This window comes from Artemia sp. Qi Xiang Cuo, chromosome 6 (assembly GCF_049724085.1).
Source record: "Artemia sp. Qi Xiang Cuo chromosome 6, ASM4972408v1, whole genome shotgun sequence".
NCBI lineage: Eukaryota > Metazoa > Arthropoda > Branchiopoda > Anostraca > Artemiidae > Artemia > Artemia sp. Qi Xiang Cuo.
In genome coordinates, this window is record NC_142799.1 from 6,830,477 (window position 1) to 6,855,169 (window position 24,693).

Consider the following 24,693-nt stretch of genomic DNA (forward strand, 5'->3'; position numbering starts at 1 on the left):
AAAAGGAAAGAGCTTAAATGGGTGAGCAATACAAATTTAAAAGCTGAATAAATCAAATAACTTACCGTGCCATTGATAAATCCATGCTGTATTCCATTCTTGGCAAGTTTTGCTTTGCCACTTCAAAAAGGAAAAAATAGGGTAAATATATCAGAATAGTTACTAAAACCACATTCGATTATAAATTGCAAGTATTACAAAAGAAATATAATGAAAACCAATTGGATTTAAATTTTAAAGTACTTAAACTCCCATTTAGTTTAGATTAACATCAATAGTTCGGGATTCAAAAATACTAGCACCAATTTATAGAGGCTGGCGACTTCATTAAAAATGTAAAAAATTTTGAACAAAAGTTGGATATTTGATAAGATTAATCTGGAATGTAACAGGAGCTAAAAGCTAAAATTTGTCTGTAAGTGATAAATAATCAACATTTTTTTTAGAACGATTCAAGATCAAAATCTAGTCTGGACAAAATAGGCCTAGACTAGCTTGTGAAAATCCTGGTAGTTAGGCAAACTAGCTAACTTTAAGATGGTAGATCTACTGGGGATTGAATTCCACTTTGTTTACCCTTCCCTGCGTTTCAAAGTACGGGGAAAAATAAGTTTGCAGAAGTTTTGGGTCAAAACAAACTCCCTAAACCCTAGATGGAACTTGTGATTTTTCTTTTAATAATTAGCGGCATTTTTCACTCTTACAAGCTTTACATACTCTTTGTCGAGTTTTGCCAAATTATTAACAGTTATCAAGATAAAAATAATTTTCACTATTCATATTTATGATCTTTAGTAATTTTCATAAAGAGATAATTTTAATAATAAAGCTAATTTTAAATATATATATATATATATATATATATATATATATATATATATATATATATATATATATATATATATATATATATATATATATATATATATATATATATATATATATATATATATATATATATATATATATATATATATATATATATATGTATATATATTAAGAGGCATTAAAAGTTTGAGAAATGCCACTGAAAATAAGTATTTTCGCTGACTATAATCCAGTTTAGGCCTTTGGAGGTTCTTGCTGAACAAGGCTCAGTATTGACCTATAGTAAATTACCTAATTTTTGCAGTAAAAACGGAAACCCCTTATATTGGTCTCGTCTATACTATCCAACATATTCCCGTACCTATAACTATAGTTTGCCTACTTTGCCAAATTTACCGAAAAACAGGATATGGGAATGGTTGTTTCTTTTTACAATCTCCAAATTCACTAATCACAACCTGCCCTCAGCTAATCTACAGATTTTTGTTGACTCTTAGCTGTTTTTTCTTGGTGTTGGTGTTGGTTTTGATGTTAGCTGGTCTTTGTGTGGGGTGTCATGAAAGGGTAAGTGTCCTTTCTAATTCTAAAGCATGCTTCTTGCGGTATCAGTAAAGTATGCAATTCTTTCCTTTTTAAAATTCTTTTTTTTCTTTTAAAGTTGTTTGACTCAGCGTTACTTATCATTTTTTGCTAATGTGCTTATTAATTTCATTAATTCATTTTGATTTATAAGCTTCTTTTAGTTTATCATTCCATTTATTAGCTTTTTCTTAATAATTCCGTTCTAATACTCAACGTATATTTCAGTTTTGTTTTCAGTGGTTCTTTCACACTTCGCTCCAGAACCTGAACTTTAGACTATATCTAGAGATTTTTTTATATTGCCTAAACAAAAAAATAACTAAATTTCACAAATAAATCGCTAGATTATTGAAGAAAATCCCTAAATCAACCAGAAAAATCACTAAAATTTAGTGATTTTTTTTGTCACCGGGATGCAAACCTGTTTACTTTATGTTATGCAATCAAAAGGAACAAAGTTTATCCATAACGTCGGCAGTGCTAAAATGACTCGAGCTCTAATCATAGTAATATCTTACATCAACTTATATTAAATTATCAAAAATTTAACAGCCATAAATAATATAACGTCGTATATACGACGTTACATTATACGGCGTTATATACGACGTTATAAATATAAAAGCAGTTTGTTTTAATTTTGATAAGTTAGTAACTCTACTGATGATGATGACCGACTGTGTCATCGAACTATTTAGAGTCTTTGTTTTTTATATTTTCGTTTCACTGTCTAATAAAAGGACCTATCCCTATTTGGAACTCTTATTGATTTCGTCATAGAAAAGGCAGTGTGGTCATGGAGAATAATAGTAACGTCGTATATATGGGGATGACAGACCAACTTTAGAATCAGCAACATTTCATTTGCTATTAGAAGAATAAGAATATAAATTTAGCACCTATAAATGTAGCATTATTTAATTTTTAATTAGAAGAATGTTCAACGCAGTATTACAGAATTCAAGAACAGTTAGTGAACTTTCTAAGTCAATGAACCGGTAACTTGCTTTGACCCGGAAGTGATTATTTTGTTTAGTATAAAAGCAGTTTATTTTAATTTTGATAAGTTAGTAACTCTACTGATGACGATGACCGACTGTGTCATCGAAATATTTAGAGTCTTTGTTTTTTTATATTTTCGTTTCACTGTCTAATAAAAGGACTATCCCTATTTGGAACTCTTATTGATTTCGTTAACAGCCATAGTTAAACAGAAGCAACCGAAAGGATTTCTGGATGAGTAATTAATAAATTTTGAAATTAAATTAGTAAACTTTTCATGAACAGCCTTTTTACCCTTTATCAGACCTTGAATCTCCGTCTCTATTCCGCATTTCTAATGTTTGAATAGTTTTCTAATGAGGAATGTGATGATTTTAGACGGTGATGACAAAGGTTTTATGAATCTTTAAGTTAGCCTATTGTGAAAGCACCTGTCTAAGCGTGAATGGTTACACTGAACGTGACGCGACTTAAGCACTTAGTATAGTAACATACGTACGTAGTGTGAAAGCCGCTTAAGAAATTAAACTTGAAAACAAAATGAATATTAGAAAATTAAGGGGACATCACTTTAAATAAGCTGATTTCAGAACAATAAGGGGACCATCACGACCATAAAGAAACATAATCTTACCTTTCTATATCAGGAGCTGCCTTGAAGTCTCCTTTTTCTGAAAATATAAAATAAAATATTATTATGAAAAAAGAATTATTATATATAAAAAAATTATAGAGAAAAGGTTACATGGATTTGAGAATAATTGTCTATGAAAAATACTGGCAATTTTTTGGGCTGATAGAGTACTCAACATTCCGATCTGTGTTCTCACCAAGCAGCCTCGAATCAGTGACGGATCCAGGGGGTACGAGGGGAGCATGCACCCCCCCCCCCTAACGTCGTCTAAAGTAGTGTAATTTACTTAATTGGCGCAATTTTGCGTCAATTAAACTTGCTCCTAACGCACGTTTATCGGATCAACCTATTTTACTCCCCCCCCCTAAAAAAATCATGGATCCGTTTGCCTCGAATAATTGATGAAGTTCGACTTAGAAGGTGGCGATACTGGGGACTCGAATGAGGTAAAGACGACTTCTCTATGTTGTTTGATGCTGAAGTCCTCCGGGCCTCCGGAAGAGTGGTAGACAACAAACCACCATTGGTTGTTCTCTTGAAGTTGAGACAAGAGCAATGCCATCATCCCTCAATGAGCTGTGGTCTCTGGCTAAGGATCGTCCGACGTGGAGGTCAACCATTGCTGCCCTATACACCACTAGGCGTCAGAGGATCTAAGTCTAAGTAATTCTATAATGAAAATAGCAATTTGCAATTTCTGGAAGACCCTTACCAATTTTTTTTTTGGCGATTGTTGCTGTCACGTCAATAGGTCATATTTGACATTTTTTTACTTTGGAGATAGCGGTCAAAATCGTTTGCTAAGCTCTTGTCAAAGGGAGGATTAGAAGTGCAATGTAGATCAGGGGGGTCAAAGTGTGATTGAACACACATTGCTTTGCTAATCCTCCTTTTGAGTACAGCTTAGAAAACTTTTTGGATGAATTACATCAGTGTGAAAATGTCAGCTAGAACCCTTAGACATGACAGCGTCAATGAGTTTCAGTCTGATAAAAGTGACACAGTGCTTCCAATTATGAACATTCATTGGCACTGCAAGGAAATGTGTCATCACGATCGCTCCTTAGTAAATATTCAAAGGATATTCAAATAATAAAATAAGTAAATAAGTAATAATAGTAAATAATAAATAAGTAGAATAGGTCAAATAAATAAATATTGAAAGGATATTGTGTTGCATCTTTGCTTCTGTAATTTCCCAAGAAAAGGAAGAAAAGAAAGCATCTCATTTCTGTTTTTCTTAGTAAATGTCTAAAGCTAAACCTTGTATGAATAATAGGCATATCGCGAATTGGGTATAAAATAACGCGAAACTGGGAAACTACGAAGATTTTTTTGTAAGCATGACATACAACTCTTCATTACTGTGAACTTACGTAAAAAAAATTTCATGGATATTTTCTTTATTTCTGTATTTTCCCCCCAAGGAAAGCTAAGTTGAAGAAATAATAAAATAGATAGCTTTTCATTTCTAATATTCCTTCGAAAATGTCCAAAGTTAAATCTTGCATGAATAATTGAAGTAAAACAGGAATTGGGGTTAAAAGTACGTGAAATTGGGGAGCAACATGGCTTAGCTAGAAAATTGTAAAGTTAGACAACCAGAAAATTCAATATTTCAAATAGGATTGAAACAGATAGAAAACCCCTAAAGGGAGCTTTCTTCATATTTAAATAGATACAATTTATATTTCCTTCCAAGTGGAGGGATGAGTTCAAAGAAAACGACTCAATGGATGTTCTAAGATTAAAATACTCTCAGAAGTAGGGGATACTCGGGAAGATTTGACAGAATTTTTAGGTCAAGCAAATTTGTTTAGTTTGATCATGTGGGGAGGATTGAGACCCCCAGTGTATGTCTCTGGTTTATAGAGTTTCGGTCTTTATTGACACGGGTAGCTCTTTACTTAGTATTAATTACTATAAATGGTTTGATGGCAGGAAGAACGAAATTTACTAATGCTTTTGGGGACTTTTTTGTTTTTAATGAGAACCAAATTCTTCGAATATAAATCCCTATTCTTCGCACATTTTTCCAACCCCCCTCCCCCATCATGCCTTCAAATTTTTGGTATTATTCAGTTATGGTTTACTAAAAACGGTTTTATAATCCAGTCTATCAGTAAAAAATAGATTTATCCCTAGGTTTCTTAATAACATATGCTATTTTTATTAAAATTTAAATAAAACTATGATATTTAAAATTAATATTAAATAAATATTTCAAAACGTTTGCAATTAAGTAAACAGAAAAAAATATTAATTTATCCAAAAATAAAGTCAGACGGAGAGAAAACGGGTTTTTTTGTGGCAAAATCCATGGGGCCAGGCTACTAAAAATTTAGGACCTGATATACCACTGGTTAGAGATTTGCCACTTCCAAAAAAAGTAAAGCTATCCACTTCATCAATTTTTCGTTACCTAACATATCTTCATTCTCATTTATTCATAATTGAATTAACTTAGTCTTCTTAACACTAAATGTTATCAAACATATTCTTGCAAACTGAACTCTTTAAAAGTACAAAAACTCATTCCCTTGAAAAGCCTTTTCACTTAAGACCAAGGCCGTATCCATGGGAAGGGGGGTTAATGTGTTTGAAGCCTCATCCCCTCCACCCAGAAATATTTTTCAAACTCCTAAAAATCTTACAAAAATGCATAAATTCACATTTTGATGTGTTTTGAAAAGTTGTTTTGTAAAAAAAAAAAAAATGAAAAAACTCTCCCCCCAACAAAATCCTGGATACGGCCTTGCCTAGGACACTTTAATCATATACATATTGTTGGTCTAAATTTTCCCATTTTGCTCAGTGAATAGGCTTCAAAAGGTCAAAACTTTTTTATAAATCTTATTAATAGTATTAGCTTGTGAATTTAAACAGCTTACCCTACAAACAAAACAGTGATATAAATCAATCGACGAAATAAGTAAATTCTGCAACCCAGGACTTATAAAGCTTTTTACGTTCTATTCATTTTTTACGGAATAATTTTATAATACGATCCCTTCGGAAGAGATTTCTTTCAAGAGATTTCAAAATACGTTCCAGATACATGGGAAAAATATCAAAAATTGCGACAAAAAAAAGTTTCGACGGCTGTATCTGATTAAATTTAGCTTATAATTGATCAACTTTACAGATCACAGCCCACTTTGATTACAATTAAAGAGAGGATTTTAGTTGCTATTAATTTATGCCCAAGAAAACAGAAGTAACAACTTACGTTTGAAGCACCATCGCTCCGTTCTAAAAGCGTATAAGAGGCAAAGTGTCACAAGTACTAAGAACACAAGACATGCAATAATCACGCCAATAACAGCTGTCATTGATACAGGTTCTGAAAATGAAAAATCAAGGGTAAGTTTATATATAAATTATTTTTTATATATACAGTTTATATCTAAGTTATTATATATTTTAGATGTAGTTTAAATTTACTTACTTACTCACTTAAGTCCCATCCAGCCGGGTTGGCCGATTCGGGGCTTCTCCTCTAATGGCATCAAAACAATATTTTCGGTATGCCTCCCTTTTTTTTTGCAGTCCTCAGCTGTTCTTGGATGGGGTGGTCAGAGAAATATTTCCACCAGCGCTTGGGAGGTCTTCCCCTGCGGCGAGAGGCATTTATTCTGCCCTCAAAGGTTTTTTGGGCAGTTGGGCTAGGGACCTACGCTGAATTTTTCCTAACCATCGAAGCTGTTGGAGTTTGATGGTCTGCATGATGGTTTGAGGGTAATCCAAGGAGGAGAGCAGTTGTTCGTCTGATAATCAGTCAAGGTAAGTGATACCACTGAGCTTTCGGAGCGATTTAGTTTCAAAAGCTACCAGTCAGTGCTTGTCAACGGCTTTTAGAGTCTATGGCTCTGCTCTATACGTTGCAACTGGAATCACTAAGGCACGATAGAGTTGGATCTTCAGTTTTAAGGGGAGGTATTTATTTTCCCAAATAGAGCGCAGTGACTTGAAAGCATGCGGAGGCAAGAGCCAGGCGTCGTTTGATGTCTTTGAGGAGTCGTTTGTGTCCTCAAGACATCAGTCGTTTGATGTCGTTTGTGGATGTCAGCACACTTCCTAGGTAAATAAATTGGTCGACCCATTCGATTTCCTCGCCCCGAACAGTGACATTGGTGAGGGGGGGGGACTAGTCTCTGCATGCCGTGTTACACACATCACCATCGTCTTGCAGGCGTTTATCTGTTCCAAAGCAACTAGCTGCTTCGACGATAGCGTTTGCGCTGGCTTTGATTTACTCTGTTTGTTCTTTTAGGCGATTTATGTCCCCAGCATATGCAAGTAGGTCAAAAAGGTATCCTCCCAAGACTATCCCCGTGTTATCGGGGACAAGATCCAGCACACTGTTTAGGAATAGGCAGAAAAGAGTTGGTGAGAGGATGCATCCTTGGAGAACATCTGTAGAAGTAGAAAACTCCTCAGTGACTCCTTCACTAGTCTGCCCCTTGTTTCTCGTCTTCTCGTATATATTTCTTGTAATATCGATAATATCAGACGAAATTCCGTAGTGAGCCAAGATATGCTAGAGACCCTCTCGTCAGATTAGGTCAAAGGCTTGCTTAAGGTCGATGAACAATTGGTATAATTCTTTAAGCGAATTCCAAATATCGTTCCATGATTTGGTTAATGACAAATATATGGTCTATAGTGGATCTATTCTGACAGAATCTAGCTTGATACTCGGGTATAACATGTCTTGTCATGTTTCTTATGCAGTCTAGGAGTATTTTCGTGAGCATTTTAGTAGGTTAGCAAGTAAGTGATATGGGTCTGTAGTTGTCGCAATGGCTTTTGGAGCCTTTCTTGTGCAAGGGAACTATAATAGAGCTTGACTAGAACTTGGGGTAGTGTTTTGTTTCCCAAATAACTGTTACTATTCGATGGTATAGATCGATGATAGCGTCAGATTCTATTTTGAGCATTTCTGCTTGTATACCGTCTATCGCGGGTGCTTTATTGGATTTGAGAGATTCCACAGCGGTTTCTATCTCTGACCTTAAGGGTGGTAGGGGTGAGTAGAAAGGCCCCTATTGATACAAACAGCACCACGTGGTTTATGGTTTTCTCAGTGAGAATGAAAAAACAGGAATTTTTCTCACTTGAAAAACCATGAATTTTGTCGCATTTATGGTTGTTTTCATGGATGGTTATGTGTGTTGGTCGATTTATTTGATGTTTTTCTCGGATGTCAACATCAAATTATGGGTGTTTTATGGTTTTTGTCAGTGAGAATTTGAAAAACATGAATTTTCTCACATTTATGTCTGTTTTCATGGTTTTTGTCAGTGAGAATTTGAAAAACAGGAATTTTGTCACATTTAAGGATGACAACAGCAATTTATGTTCCTGTTTTATGGTTTTCTCAGTGAGAATGGACATGCTTGACGCGAATGCTATGAGATTGTTTGGCTAGCCTGGCCTGAGAACTTGATTTACATAATCGCTAGGGGAAATTATTGATCCACGAAAGGGAGAATTAAGAAACATTAAGGTTTCTTTAATCTTTAGGCCTGTCACGAGTAGCATCTGTGAACTTGATTTACATAATCGCTAGGGGAAATTATTGATTCACGAAGGGGAGAATTAAGAAACATTAAGGCTTCTTTAATCTTAGGTCTGAGGGATAAACGTTCTTTAGGTCAGAGAGAAAAATTAATATTCTATTTTCAAATAGGGCTTCATTGATCTTTAGTGTCAGGAATCATAATTGACATCACTTGTTATCTTGGAATTATGCGGGAGTCTAAAGAGATAGAAATTCTATTTTTAAATACGGCTTCACGGAGCTTTAAGTCGGAGAGGTAAATTGATATTCTAACGAAACCCTAATAGTTTAGCTAGGAAAATTTATGAGATGAAGAGATTAACGTGGGAAAGGGTTTCCTAGAAATTTGAAATGCGTTAGCGCATAGATGCCATACAAAAGGAACACGCTGAAATTACGTTTAGGGATTATTTGGGCGAAACGGTTTTATCCATTTTATGGGATTATTTCGGTGAAACCGTTAGAGACATTTTGAAAGAAGATTTTAGAAAGGGTTTTAGAAGAGGTTTTGAGTGTGGTCGTTATAATACACAAGTTCCATTTGAACAGTGTTGTGAGGTCCTCTACCCCAACCCCAAAGGATTCCGATCCCCCACCACAACCCCGAAGGAAGCCCCCGGTACTCAAAGGCCCCCCAAGCTCCCATAGAGCCCCAACCCCCCAAACGCCCTCCTCAGACCCTCAAAGACCCTCCTCTGGTCCTCAAAGGGCCCCCGACCCCCAAAGGGTACCCCGGACCCCAAAGGGCACCCCGGACCACAAAGGGCACCCCGGACCCCAAAGGCCCTCCCCCGGTCCTCAAAGGGCCCCCCTGGCCCCAAAGGGCCTCCCTCCCTCTTCCTCCCTCCTCCTCCCTTCCTCCTCCTCCTCCTCCTCCTCCTCCTCCTCCTCCTCCTCCCTCCTCCTCCTCCTCCCACCTCCCTCCCCTCATCCCTCCTCCTCCTCCTCCCACCCCCCCTCCCCTATTTTTTATACTTTTTTTGTGCATTGAGACACAGAAGGGACATCCCTCCCCCAAGGGTCCCCCAAACACCCTCCCCGGCCCCCCCCCCAAAGAGTTCCCCTCTCCATTTTTTTTAATACTTTTTTATGGCTTGATTATATCTTTTCTGAACAAGTTCCATTCATAATGTCATTCCTAAACCCATTTTCCAACCTCAAAGAGTCCCCTCCCCAATTTGTAAATACTTTCTTGAATTTTTTAACATGGTATTTTTTAACTTTTTTACGTATCTTAAAATGACATGAAATATGGTTACGGCTCTACCAATCATACTCTGCGCTTGTTCATGGACACGACGTGGCTTTCCCACTGGTACTCTATGGCAGGTTATCGACACTACCTAGTTTATTGCATGCATTAAATCAGTATTTTTTACGCAGTGGAAGGATAAACACACAATTCATATCTGTAAAAAAGTGAGGATGAATTATTCGACGAACGTATGTGCACATGAAAAAATCATTGTCGTATTGAATGCTGACAAGGAGAAATACCTGAACCATGAAACGAGTGCAAGCGGTAACACTATTGGAAATGTATGCATGCGTTGTCATGACAGCGAGAAGTTAGATTTCTTTGGAGTCCCCAAGAATTTCAATCGTGTAAACGGTGGATATTCAAGAGTATCATTACCAGAGAAATTAGTGCTCAAAGAGAATGCAAACTTAAAAATAATTGTCGATGATCGGGGACAACTCCTTGCTACAGCTTCTGGTAACACATTACCTGTTGATAAATCCTATCATCCTCTTTCCGGTATTAGTATTTTAAAGAGAACAAGAAGAAGACAAGCATACTCCTGTACCAACATCATAAATCATATCTTGTCAATGTGTCAAAACTGTCATATATGTAAAAATAATGTGACAATAGACAGTGAAATCGCATGCAGAATAAAAAGGACATTAGCAGACAATATCATCAATGAATATAAAGATGAATTGACGGAAAGTGAAGCGCAAGTGTACTAATAATGTGTAATAATGTCTTTAACGTATTTTTATATTAATATTCTACATGTCATTATTTCATTAAAAATATTTTACGCATTATTTTGTTAAGTGTTCATTATTTTTAGGGTTTGACAGAACGTTAACGTTCAGAATATCTATTAAAAAGGTCAGAGATGAAAGAAAAAGAATTTTTAGAGATAGAGATGCTACTAGCAGACTCAATTTTTCATGGAAGATAAAAAAGTTCAAGTTCTCGTCGGAATTTTATCAAAGAACACAATTCATTTCTAATTTCTACAGAGAAGAAATAAAAAATCTTTCTCTAATCTTCAGTTCTTTATTTCACAAAGACATAAAGAAATTTAAAGTTCAATTCTAAATTTTTCGGTGGAAGATAGAAAAATTAATACCATACTTGTGAATATTTTCATGGAAGATAAAAAGTTCTAGTTCAATTTAAAATTTTCTCAACTAAGTTAATAAAAGTTCAAGTTCTCTTCTTAAATTTAACAAATAACACGCTTCAATTCTAATTTCCACAGAGAAAACAAAAATCTTCCACTTCAGTTCTTTATTTCACAAAGACATAAAGAAATTTAAAGTTCAATTTAATTTTTCGGTGTCAGATAGGAAAAGTTATGCTATGATTTTGATTATTTTCTATGAAGGTAAAAGTTCTAGTTCATTTTTAAATTTTCTCAACGAAGTGAAGAAAAGTTCAAGTTCTCTTCGGAATTTTACCAAAGAACACACTTTAATTCTAATTTCTCCAGAGAAAGCTAAAATCTTCCACTTCAGTTTTTTATTTCACAAAGAGATAAAGAAATTTAAAGTACAATTCTAATTTTTCGGTTGGAAGATAGAAAAAGTAATACCATACTTATGAATATTTTCACGGAAGATAAAAAGTTCTAGTTCAATTTAAAATTTTCTCAACAAAGTGAAGAAAAATTCCAGTTCTCTTCAGAATTTTACCAAAGAACGCACTACAATTCTAATTTCGACAGAGAAAACAAAAATCTTCCACTTCAGTTCTTTATTTCACAAAGACATAAAGAAATTTAAAGTTCTATTCTAATTTTTCGGTGGTAGATAGGAAAATCAATACCCTACTTGTGAATATTTTCACGGAAGATAAAAAGTTCTAGTTCAATTTAAAATTTTCTCAACGAAGTCAAGGAAAGTTCAAGTTCTCTTCGGAATTTTACCAAAGAACACGCTACAATTCTAATTTCTCCAGAGAAAACAAAATCTTTCACTTCAGTTCTTTATTTCACAAAGACATAAAGAAATTTAAAGTTCTATTCTAATTTTTAGGTTGGAAGATAGAAAAAGTAATACCATACTTGTGAATATTTTCATGGAAGATAAAAAGCTCTAATTCAATTTAAAATTTTCTCAACAAAGTGAAGAAAAATTCCAGTTCTCTCTGAATTTTACTAATGAATGCACTTCAATTCTAATTTCGACAGTGAAAACAAAAATCTTCCAATTCAGTTCTTTATTTCACAAAGACATAAAGAAATTTAAAGTTCTTTTCTAATTTTTCGGTGGTGGATAGGAAAAGCACTACCCTACGCGTGAATATTTTCACGGAAGATAAAAGTTCTAGTTCATTTTAAAATTTTCTCAACGAAGTCAAGGAAAGTTCAAGTTCTCTTCGGAATTTTACCAAAGAACACGCTACAATTCTAATTTCTCCAGAGAAAACAAAAATCTTTCACTTCAGTTCTTTATTTCACAAAGACATAAAGAAATTTAAAGTTCTATTATAATTTTTCGGTTGGAAGATAGAAAAAGTAATACCATACTTGTTAATATTTTCATGGAAGATAAAAAGTTCTAGTTCAATTTAAAATTTTCTCAACGAAGTCAAGGAAAATTCAAGTTCTCTTCTGAATTTTACCAAAGAACAAACTTCAATTCTAATTTCCCCAGAGAAAACAAAAATCTTCCACTTGAGTTGTTTATTTCACAAAGACATAAAGAAATTTAAAGTTAAATTCTAAATTTTTTTCGATGGAAGATAGAAAAAGCAATACCATACTTATGATTATTTTCACGGAAAATAAAAAGTTCTAGTTTAATTTAAAATTTTTCAACGAAGTGAAGAAAAGTTCAAGTTCTCTCTGAACTTTACCAAAGAACACGCTTCAATTCTAATTTCCCAGAGAAAACATAAATCTTCCACGCCAATTTTAAGTTCACCAATACAATAAAAAATTAAAGTTCAATTCTAAATTTTAGATGGTAGATAGGACAAGTTATACTATGAGTTTGACTATTTTCTATGATGGTAAAAAGCTCTAGTTCATTTTTAATTTTATAAACGAAGTGAAGAAAAGTTCAAGTTCTCTCTGAATTTTACCAAAGAACACACTTTAATTCTAATTTCTCCAGAGAAAACAAAAATCTTCCGCTTCAGTTGTTTATTTCACAAAGACATAAAGAAATTTAAAGTTCAATTCTAAATTTTTCGGTGGTAGATAGGAAAGCAATACCGTACTTGTGAAATATTTTCACGGAAGATAAAAAGTTCTAGTTCAATTTAAAATTTTCTCAACGAAGTCAAGAAAAGTTCAAGTTTTCTCTCTGAATTTTACGAAATAACACGCTACAATTCTAATTTCTCCAGAGAAAACAAAAATCTTCCACTTCAGTTCTTTATTTCACAAAGACATAAAGAAATTTAAAGCTCAATTCTAATTTTTCGGTGGTAGATAGAAAAGCAATACCATACTTGTGAATATTTTCACGGAAAATAAAAAGTTCTAGTTTAATTTAAAATTTTCTCAACAAAGTGAAGAAAATTCAAGTTCTCTCTGAATTTTACCAAAGAACGCATTTCAATTCTAATTTCGACAGAGAAAACATAAATCTTCCACGTCATTTTTAAGTTCACCAAGAGATAAAGAAATTTAAAGTTCAATTCTAATTTTTCGGTGGCAGATAGGAAAAGTTATACTATGATTTTGATTATTTTCTATGAAGGTAAAAGTTCTAGTTCATTTTTTAATTTTTCAACGAAGTGAAGAAAGTTCAAGTTCTCTTCGGAATTTTACCAAAGAACACACTTTAATTCTAATTTCTCCAGAGAAAACAAAATCTTCCGCTTCAGTTGTTTATTTCACAAAGACATAAAGAAATTTAAAGTTCAATTCTAAATTTTTCAGTGGTAGATAGGAAAGCAATACCGTACTTGTGAAATATTTTCACGGAAGATAAAAAGTTCTAGTTCAATTTAAAATTTTCTCAATGAAGTCAAGGAAAGTTCAAGTTTTCTACTGAATTTTACCAAAGAACATAATACAACTCTAATTTCTCCAGAGAAAATAAAAATCTTCCACATAAGTTCTTTATTTCACAATGACATAAAGAAATTTAAAGTTCAATTTAAATTTTTCGGTGGCAGATAGAAAAAGTAATACCACACTTGTGAATATTTTCCGGAAGATAAAAGTTCTAGTTCAATTTAAAATTTTCTCAACGAAGTGAAGAAAATTCAAGTTCTCTCTGAATTTTACCAAAGAACACAATTCAATTCTAATTTCGCCAGAGAAAATAAAAATCTTCCAATACATTTCTTTATTTCACAAATACATAAAGAAATTTAAAGTTAATTTCTAAATTATTCGGTGGAAGATAGAAAAAGTAAGACCATACGAGTGAATATTTTCCCGGACGATAAAAAGTTATAGTTCAATTTAAAATTTTTCAACGAAGTGAAGAAAAGTTCAAGTTCTCCTCTGAACTCTACCAAAGAACACACTTCAATTCTAATTTCTCCAGAGAAAACAAAATCTTCCACTTCAGTTCTTTATTTCACAAAAGGCATAAAGAAATTTAAAGTTCAATTCTAAATTTTTCGGTGAGAGATAGAAAAATTAATATCATACTCGTGAATATTTTCACAGAAGATAAATACCATACAGGTGAATATTTTCCGGAAGATAAAAGTTCTAGTTCAATTTTAAATTTGCTCAACGAAGTCAAGGAAAGTTCAAGTTCTCTACTGAATTTTACCAAAGAACACGCTCAATTCTAATTTCCCAGAGAAAACAAAATCTTCCACTTCATTTATTTATTTCACAAAGACATAAAGAAATTTAAAGTTAAATTCTAATTTCTCGATGGAAGATAGAAAAAGTAATACCATACTTGTGAATATTTTCACAGAAGATAAATACCATACATGTAAATATTTACCCGGACGATAAAAGTTCTAGTTCAATTTTAAATTTTCACAACGAAGTGAAGAAAAGCTCAAGTTCTCTTCTGAATTTTCTTAAAGAAGTGAAAAAGTTTGCCTAATTCTGAATTTTACCAATGAAAATGAAAAGCCCCACTTCAGTTCTTAATTTTCAAACTAGGTTAAGTTAGGTTAGGTTACATGCACGTGTCACTTAGGTTAGCTTAGGTTAGGTGAGAGACAGGCAAAAGTTAGGTGTATGATTAGGTTAGGTTAGGTCAGATTAAGTTAGCTTAGGTTAGATAGTTAGGCTAGGTTAGTTAGGTTAGGCTAGGCTAGCCTACGTACGCGCGCGTACGTAGGCTAACCTAGCCTAACCTAACTTAACCTAACCTAACTTAATCTAACCTAAGCTAACCTTAATCTAACCTAACCTAACCTAATCATACACCTAACTTTTTGCCTGTCTCTCACCTAACCTAAGCTAACCTAAGTGACGCGTACGTGGGCTAACCTAACTTAACCTAGTTTGAGAAATTAAGAACTGAAGTGGGAGCTTTTTCATTTTCATTGGTAAAATTCAGAATTGGGCAAACTTTTTTCACTTCTTTAAGAAAATTCAGAAGAGAACTTGAGCTTTTCTTCACTTCGTTGTGAAAATTTAAAATTGAACAAGAAATTTTTATCTTCCGGGAAAATATTAACATGTATGGTATTTATCTTCTGTGAAAATATTCGCAAGTATGGTATTACTTTTTCTATATTCCACCGAAAAATTAGAATTGAAATTTAAATTTCTTTATGTCCTTGTGAAATAAAGAACTGAAGTGGAAGATTTTGGTTTTCTCTGGGGAAATTAGAATTGAAACGTGTTCTTTGGTAAAATTTAGTATAGAACTTATACTTTCATTGACTTCGTTGAGCACATTTAAAATTGAACTAGAACTTTTTATCTTTTGTGGAAATATTCACCGGTATGGTATTTATCTTCTGTGAAAATATTCACGAGTATGATATTAATTTTTCTATCTCTCACCGAAAAATTTAGAATTGAACTTTAAATTTCTTTATACCTTTGTGAAATAAAGAACTGAAGTGGAAGATTTTGTTTTCTCTGGAGAAATTAGAATTGAAGTGTGTTCTTTGGTAGATTTCAGAGGAGAACTTGAATTTTTCTTCACTTCGTTGAGAAAATTTAAAATTGAACTATAACTTTTTATCTTCCGGGAAAATATTCACAAGTATGGTATTACTTTTTCTATCTTCCACCGAAAAATTTAGAATTGAACTTTAAATTTCTTTATGTCTTTGTGAAATAAAGAACTGAATTGGAAGATTTTTATTTTCTCTGGCGAAAATAGAGAATTGAATTGTGTTCTTTGGTAAAATTCAGAAGAGAACTTGAATTTTTCTTCACTTCGTTGAGAAAATTTTAAATTGAACTAGAACTTTTTATCTTCCGGGAAAATATTCACAAGTGTGGAATTACTTTTTCTATCTGTCACCAAAAAATTTAGAATTGAACTTTATATTTCATTATGTCATTGTGAAATAAAGAACTTATGTGGAAGATTTTTATTTTCTCTGGAGAAATTAGAGTTGTATTGTGTTCTTTGGTAAAATTCAGTAGAAAACTTGAACTTTCCATGACTTCATTGAGAAAATTTTAAATTGAAATAGAACTTTTTATCGTCAGTGAAAATATTTCAGTAGTACGGTATTGCTTTTACTATCTACCACTGAAAAATTTAGAATTGAACTTTAAATTTCTTTATGTCTTTGTGAAATAAACAACTGAAGCGTAAGATTTTTGTTTTCTCTGGAGAAATTAGAATTAAAGTGTGTTCTTTGGTAAAATTCCGAAGATAACATGAACTTTTCTTCACTTCGTTGAGAAAATTAAAAAATGAACTAGTACTTTTTACCTTCATAGAAAATAATCAAAATCATAGTATAACTTTTCCTATCTGTCACCGAAAAATTAGAATTGAACTTTAAATTTCTTTATCTCTTGGTGAACTTAAAAAATGACGTGGAAGATTTATGTTTTCTCTGTCGAAATTAGAATTGAAATGCGTTCTTGGGTAAAATTCAGAAGAGAACTTGAATTTTTCTTCACTTTGTTGAGAAAATTTTAAATTAAACTAGAACTTTTTATTTTCCGTGAAAATATTCACAAGTATGGTATTGCTTTTTCTATCTACCACCGAAAAATTAGAATTGAGCTTTAAATTTCTTTATGTCTTTGTGAAATAAAGAACTGAAGTGGAAGATTTTTGTTTTCTCTGGAGAAATTAGAATTGTAGCGTGTTATTTGGTAAAATTCAGAAGAGAAAACTTTAACTTTTCTTCACTTCGTTGAGAAAATTTTAAATGAACTAGAACTTTTTATCTTCCGTGAAAATATTTCACAAGTACGGTATTGCTTTTCCTATCTACCACCGAAAAATTTAGAATTGAACTTTAAATTTCTTTGTGTCTTTGTGAAATAAACAACTGAATTTTAAGTTTTTTTCTGACTCTTTATAAATTATATTTAATTTTTGTTCTTTGGTAATAGTAATTAGAGTAATTTAAATTTTCTTCAATTCTTTTATAAAATTAAAAATGGAAGATAGAATTTCTAAATAGTATAACAAAATGACAATATCATTCTCAATATTAATATATACCACAGACCAATTAGACTTGAACTTTAAATTTTTCATGTCTTGGTGAACTTAAAAATGGCGTGGAAGATTTATGTTTTCTCTGGGGGAAATTAGAATTGAAGCGTGTTCTTTGGTAAAGTTCAGAAGAGAACTTGAACTTTTCTTCACTTCGTTGAGAAAATTTTAAATTAAACTAGAACTTTTTATTTTCCGTGAAAATAATCATAAGTATGGTATTTCTTTTTCTATCTTCCATCGAAAAAAATTTAGAATTGAAATTTAAATTTCTTTATGTCTTTGTTAAATAAACAACTCACGTGGAAGATTTTTGTTTTCTCTGGCGAAATTAGAATTGAAGTTTGTTCTTTGGTAAAATTCAGAAGAGAACTTGAATTTTCCTTGACTTCGTTGAGAAAATTTTAAATTGAACTAGAACTTTTTATCTTCCATGAAAATATTCACAAGTATGGTATTACTTTTTCTATCTTCCAACCGAAAAATTAGAATAGAACTTTAAATTTCTTTATGTATTTGTGAAATAAAGAACTGAAGTGAAAGATTTTTTTTTTCTATGGAGAAATTAGAATTGTAGCGTGTTCTTTGGTAAAATTCCGAAGAGAACTTGAACTTTCCTTGACTTCGTTGAGAAAATTTTAAAATGAACTAGAACTTTTTATCTTCCGTGAAAATATTCACAAGTACGGTATTGCTTTTCCTATCTACCACCAAAAAATTAGAATAGAACTTTAAATTTCTTTATGTCTTTGTGAAATAAAGAACTGAAGTGGAAGATTTTTGTTTTCACTGTCGAAATTAGAATTGAAGTGCATTCATTGGTAAAATTCAGAAGAGAACTGGAATTTTTCTTCACTTTGTTGAGAAAATTTAAAATTGAATTAGAACTTTTTATCTTCCATGAAAATATTCACAAGTATGGTATTACTTTTTCTATCTTCCAACCGAAAAATTAGAATTGAACTTTAAATTTCTTTATGTCTTTGTGAAATAAAGAACTGAAGTGAAATATGTTTGTTTTCTCTGGAGAAATTAGAATTGTAGCGTGTTCTTTGGTAAAATTCCGAAGAGAACTTGAACTTTCCTTGACTTCGTTGAGAAAATTTTAAATTGACCTAGAACTTTTTATCTTCCGTGAAAATATTCACAAGTAGGGTATTGCTTTTCCTATCTACCACCGAAAAATTAGAATAGAACTTTAAATTTCTTTATGTCTTTGTGAAATAAAGAACTGAAGTGGAAGATTTTTGATTTCTCTGTCGAAATTAGAATTTAAGTGAGTTCTTTGGTAAAATTCAGAAGAGAACTTGAAATTTTCTTCACTTGGTTGAGAAAATTTTAAATTGAATTAGAACTTTTTATCTTCCATGAGAATATTCATAAATATGCTATTACTTTTTCTATCTTCCAACCGAAAAATTAGAATTGTACTTTAAATTTTTTTATCTCTTTGTGAAATAAAGAACTTAAGTGGAAGATTTTAGTTTTCTATGGAGAAATTAGGATTAAAGTGTTCTTTGGTAAAATTCCAAAGAGAACTTGAACTTTTCTTCACTTCGTTGAGAAAATTTTAAAATGAACTAGAACTTTTTAACTTCATAGAAAATAATCATAATCATAGTATAACTTTTACTATCTGACACCGAAAAATAAGAATTGAACTTTAAATTTCTTTATGTCTTTGTGAAATAAAGAACTGAAGTGTAAGATTTTGTTTTCTCTTTGGAAATTAGAATTGAAGCGTGTTCTTTAGTAAAGTTCAGAAGAGAACTTGAATTTTTCTTCACTTCGTTGAGAAAATTTTAAATTGAACAAGAACTTTTTATCTTCCATGAAAATATTCACAAGTATGGTATTACTTTTTCTATCTTCCACCGAAAAATTTAGAATTGAACTTTAAATTTCTTTATGTCTTTGTGAAATAAAGAACTGAAGTGGAAGATTTTTATTTTCTCTGTATCTTCCACCGAAAAATTTAGAATTGAACTTTAAATTTCTTTATGTTTTTGTGAAAAAAAGAACTGAAGTGGAAGATTTTTATTTTCTCTGTAGAAATTAGAAATGAATTGTGTTCTTTGATAAAATTCCGACGAGAACTTGAACTTTTTTATCTTCCGTGAAAAATTGAGTCTGCTAGTAGCATCTCTATCTCTAAAAATTCTTTTTCTTTCATCTCTGACCTTTTTAATAGATATTCTGAATGTTAGCGTTCTGACAAACCCTAAAAATAATGAACACTTAACAAAATAATGCATAAAATATTTTTAATGAAATACTGACATGTAGAATATTAATATTAAAATAAGTTAAATACATTATTACACATTATTAGTACACTTGCGCTTCACTTTCCGTCAATTCATCTTTATATTCATTGATGATATTGTCTGCTAATGTCCTTTTTATTCTGCCTGCGATTTCACTGTCTATTGTCACATTATTTTACATAGATGACAGTTTTGACACATTGACAAGATATGATTTATGATGTTGGTGCAGGAGTATGCTTGTCTTCTTCTTGTTCTCTTTAAAATACTAATACCGGAAAGAGGATGATAGGATTTAACAACAGGTAATGTGTTACCAGAAGCCGTAGCAAGGAGTTGTCCCCGATCATCGACAATTATTTTTAAGTTTGCATTCTCTTTGAGCACTAATTTCTCTGGTAATGATACTCTTGAATATCCACCGTTTACACGATTGAAATTCTTGGGGACTCCAAAGAAATCTAACTTCTCGCTGTCATGACAACGCATGCATACATTTTCCAATAGTGTTACCGCTTGCACTCGTTTCATAGTTCAGGTATTTCTCCTTGTCAGCATTCAATACGACAATGATTTTTTCATGTGCACATACGTTCGTCGAATAATTCATCCTCACTTTTTTTACAGATATGAATTGTGTGTTTATCCTTCCACTGCGTAAAAAATACTGATTTAATGCATGCAATAAACTAGGTAGTGTCGATAAACTGCCATAGAGTACCAGGGGGAAAGCCAAGTCGTGTCCATGAACAAGCGCAGATTATGATTTGTAGAGCCGTAACCATATTTCATGTCATTTTAAGATACGTAAAAAAGTTAAAAAAATACCATGTTAAAAAATTCAAGAAAGTATTTACAAATTGGGGAGGGGACTCTTTGAGGTTGGAAAATGGGTTTAGGAATGACATTATGAATGGAACTTGTTCAGAAAAGATATAATCAAGCCATAAAAAAGTATTAAAAAAAAATGGAGAGGGGAACTCTTTGGGGGGGGGGGGGCCGGGGGAGGGTTTTGGGGGCCCCCTGGGGGGAGGGATGTCCCTTCTGTGTCTCAATGCACAAAAAAAGTATAAAAAATAGGGGAGGGGAGGGGGGGTGGGAGGAGGAGGAGGAGGGATGAGGGGAGGGGAGGTGGGAGGAGGAGGGAGGAGGGAGGAGGAGGAGGGGAGGAGGAGGAGGAGGAGGGGAGGGGAAGGGGGAGGAGGGAGGAAGAGGGAGGGGGGCCCTTTGGGGCCAGGGGGGCCCTTTGAGGACCGGGGGAGGGCCTTTGGGGTCCGGGGTGCCCTTTGTGGTCCGGGGTGCCCTTTGGGGTCCGGGGTACCCTTTGGGGGTCCGGGGGCCCTTTGAGGACCAGAGGAGGGTCTTTGAGGGTCTGGGGAGGGCGTTTGGGGGGTTGGGGCTCTATGGGAGCTTGGGGGGCCTTTGAGTACCGGGGGCTTCCTTCGGGGTTGTGGTGGGGGAGCGGAATCCTTTGGGGTTGGGGTAGAGGACCTCACAACACTGTTCAAATGGAACTTGTGTATTATAACGACCACACTCAAAACCTCTTCTAAAACCTTTCTAAAATCTTCTTTCAAAATGTCTCTAACGGTTTCGCCGAAATAATCCAATAAAATGGATAAAACCGTTTCGCCCAAATAATCCCTAAACGTAATTTCAGCGTGTTCCTTTTGTATGGCATCTCTGCGCTAACGCATTTCAAATTTCTAGGAAACCCTTTCCTACGTTAATCTCTTCATCTCATAAATTTTCCTAGCTAAACTATTAGGGTTTCGTTAGAATATCAATTTACCTCTCCGACTTAAAGCTCCGTGAAGCCGTATTTAAAAATATAATTTCTATCTCTTTAGACTCCCGCATAATTCCAAGATAACAAGTGATGTCAATTATGATTCCTGACACTAAAGATCAATGAAGCCCTATTTGAAAATAGAATATTAATTTTTCTCTCTGACCTAAAGAACGTTTATCCCTCAGACATAAGATTAAAGAAGCCTTAATGTTTCATAATTCTCCCCTTCGTGAATCAATAATTTCCCCTCGCGATTATGTAAATCAAGTTCACAGATGCTACTCGTGACAGGCCTAAAGATTAAAGAAGCCTTAATGTTTCCTAATTCCCTCTTCGTGGATCAATAATTCCCCCTAGCGATTATGTAAATCAAGTTCTCATGACAGGCTAGCCAAACAATCTCGTAACATTCGCGTCAAGCATGTCCAGTCTCACTGAGAAAACCATAAAACAGACATGAATTGCTGTTGTCGTCCTTAAATGTGATAAAGTTCCTGTTTTTCAAATTCTCACTGACAAAAAACATGAAAATATACATAAATGTTAGAAAGTTCATGTTTTTCAAATTCTAACTGACAAAAACCATAAAACACACATAATTTGATGTTGACATCCGAGAAAAACATCAAATAAATCGAACACCACACATATCCGTCCATGAAAGCAACCATCAATGCGACAAAATTCCTGGTTTTTCAAGTGAGAAAATTCCTGTTTTTTCATTCTCACTGAGAAAACCATAAACCACGTGGTGCTGTTTGTATCAATAGGGGCCTTTCTACTGGGGTGGTTCCTCATTTATTTGTGCTGGAACCATCTGAAGGACGCCTTTTTTACAAATGCGATATTGCATGTGTGATGTAGTATTTGGATAAATGATATTGAGGGCTTAAATATGGTATTTTGGTAACATATATAGTAGTAAACTATTAGTGTGTTCCAGCATTCCAAGATTATTTATCCGACATGCCCGATTACTTATCTCTAGCGTTTCACGAAACATAAATAGCGTCAAAGGTTAAAAGGATTCCAACTTGAAACTGCCTGGATGAGTCGCCGGGTAATTTAAACCTGATAGCCCCGGAAAATGTAGGATAAGTGACGTCATTTGTTACCAAATGTTTCTTACGTCATTTCTTATCATTCTTACCAAAGAATTCGATGTTTAGATTTTTTTAAATATAGAAAATTATATACGGTACAGAGAACAAAAAGGGACAATCATTGTGAAATATAGCATACGTTCAGAGAGTTGCAATTTTTTTGCTATCAGGGATCTGCAAACTCTACTTACAGTTGAGTACACGTGATTGGTGTTTTATTCGCACAATCGTCCATAACGTTCGAGTTAACATGTTGCCTGATAAGTATTTGTCACGGATTACATCCAAGGAAGTTAAGCTTATCCGGATATGTCGGGCAACCGACGGAAAAACGCACTCTATAAGTAGCGATACAGACTTTCATCTGCATATATTTTTCATTGTCTTAATTAAAAGCCTGACTCATTAATATCTCTTTATTTCACTTCAATAGCCATAATCAACTACAGTATACCATATTCTCTGAGTATTGTAAGAGATAATAACTGCTTACGTATGCGCAACAATTGAAAAAAAAAACAGCTACAAGATACCTTTCAATCACCTTTCAATTATTTTGTGATTTTTGAAATGTTATTAATACAGCAGATAACGCAGTTAGTAAATGAAAATAATTAATAAATTATTGATTAATTTATAGAATAAATCAAATTAAAAACTTAAATAATTAAACAATAATTAAATTAAATTAAACAATAATACTTAAATAATTTGAGTAATAATAAAAAAATAATTAAAATATAAATTATTATCTAATTAAAAAATTTGAAATAATTTTGTTAATAAATTAAAATTTTGTTAAAATTTGGCGTTAAAATTTTGGAGAGACAGGGGATGGGGGATGCTAATCAAGATTTTGTCCTAGGTGCTAGAGAGGTCAGAACCCCCACGACTTATTGTTAACTAAACACGACTCCAGAGGTAAAAAAAATGAATTATTTTAATGTTATGGTACTTTAAAAAAAGGTCATAGGGTACACTCACCAATTACACGTAGACTCACTGAAACGGAATCTACCCCTTTTTCGTTTTCCACAAGCAATGTAAATTGTCTTGCATCACTAACATCAGCCCTTTGAATTCTTAGAGTTGCCTCGTAACATGACGGTCGCTTTGTCTGGAAAAGTTAAATATTTTAAGTTAACATGTAAATTATAGACAGCGTCATCATTGAAATAACTGATTAGCATACAAGTCCTTTCTTTAGGGGATAAATATTTTAGAATGGGTTCTGGCTTCTGGTTTCTCCAAGAAACTAGAATTCCAGACATTATAAAAACGCTTGCTTCCAATTCCTTCAATTCTTTCAGAAATATTTAAAGCTAAAACTTGCATGATTTAATTCTTGCAGCATTATAAACGCTATCTCATTTCAAATCGTAAGCTTTATATTTCGTTTATTGGTTATTAACCCTTATTATTTATTGCTAAACTTTATTGAATGTTATTCTTTTAATAAAATTGTTCGTAATAAGATATTTTTCTTCTTTGAATTAGTATAGAAACACTTTCGCGAAGTCTCATCGCCAGAATCAAATTTCAAGTCCTACCATGTGTTGCTACGGCTGAGTTCGAACTATGGGTCCCGTATTATCAAACTGAGATCAAACCCACTGCGCCAGAACAGGACAAGATAATTGTTCGCTTTCTGGTGTGAAACAACGATCAAGATAGGTCATGACTTAGGAAAATTAATTAAGGGCCTTAATTAATTTAAGAAAGCATTTTTCGTGTGAGTGACGTCTCAAATTTCCATAATTCAAATACCCTAATGATTGTGCTTTCTGTGGCGAATAAAATTAAATTAAAGTTGTTTATCGAAAAAGTTTTAAAGAAATGTCAATTTTTTCGCCAAGCGAAGTTTGGCCCGCTGGTATTTATGCATAGATGAAATAAAATATATTGATTAAGATAATGAAGGCAAAAATAAGATATCAAAGTTGTCATGAGCTTGTATTTAGATAATCCAGGTTTACTAACTTAGTCCACAAATTTAGTTTGAACTAAAAGATCGGATCAAATCCAAACTGCATTACGATAGTAACGAACTACGTTAGTAACGAAATAGTTATGAAACTATAACAGGTAAGAACTGATAGTAACAGAATAAC

The 24,693-nt window shown here is 33.1% G+C and overlaps 1 protein-coding gene across 1 annotated transcript in view; it reads right to left on the reverse strand.

The window, feature by feature from the left end:
* LOC148950817 (kin of IRRE-like protein 3) overlaps positions 1-24,693 on the reverse strand; it is an 88,466-nt gene that overhangs the window by 18,570 nt on the left and 45,203 nt on the right. Inside the window, exons 8-11 of the mRNA XM_089090923.1 lie at positions 23,567-23,699; positions 6,276-6,389; positions 3,047-3,083; positions 66-120 (exon numbers count right to left, since the gene is read on the reverse strand). Coding sequence (XP_088947049.1) covers positions 66-120; positions 3,047-3,083; positions 6,276-6,389; positions 23,567-23,699 — 339 coding nt within the window. The remainder of the gene's footprint in view (positions 1-65; positions 121-3,046; positions 3,084-6,275; positions 6,390-23,566; positions 23,700-24,693) is intronic.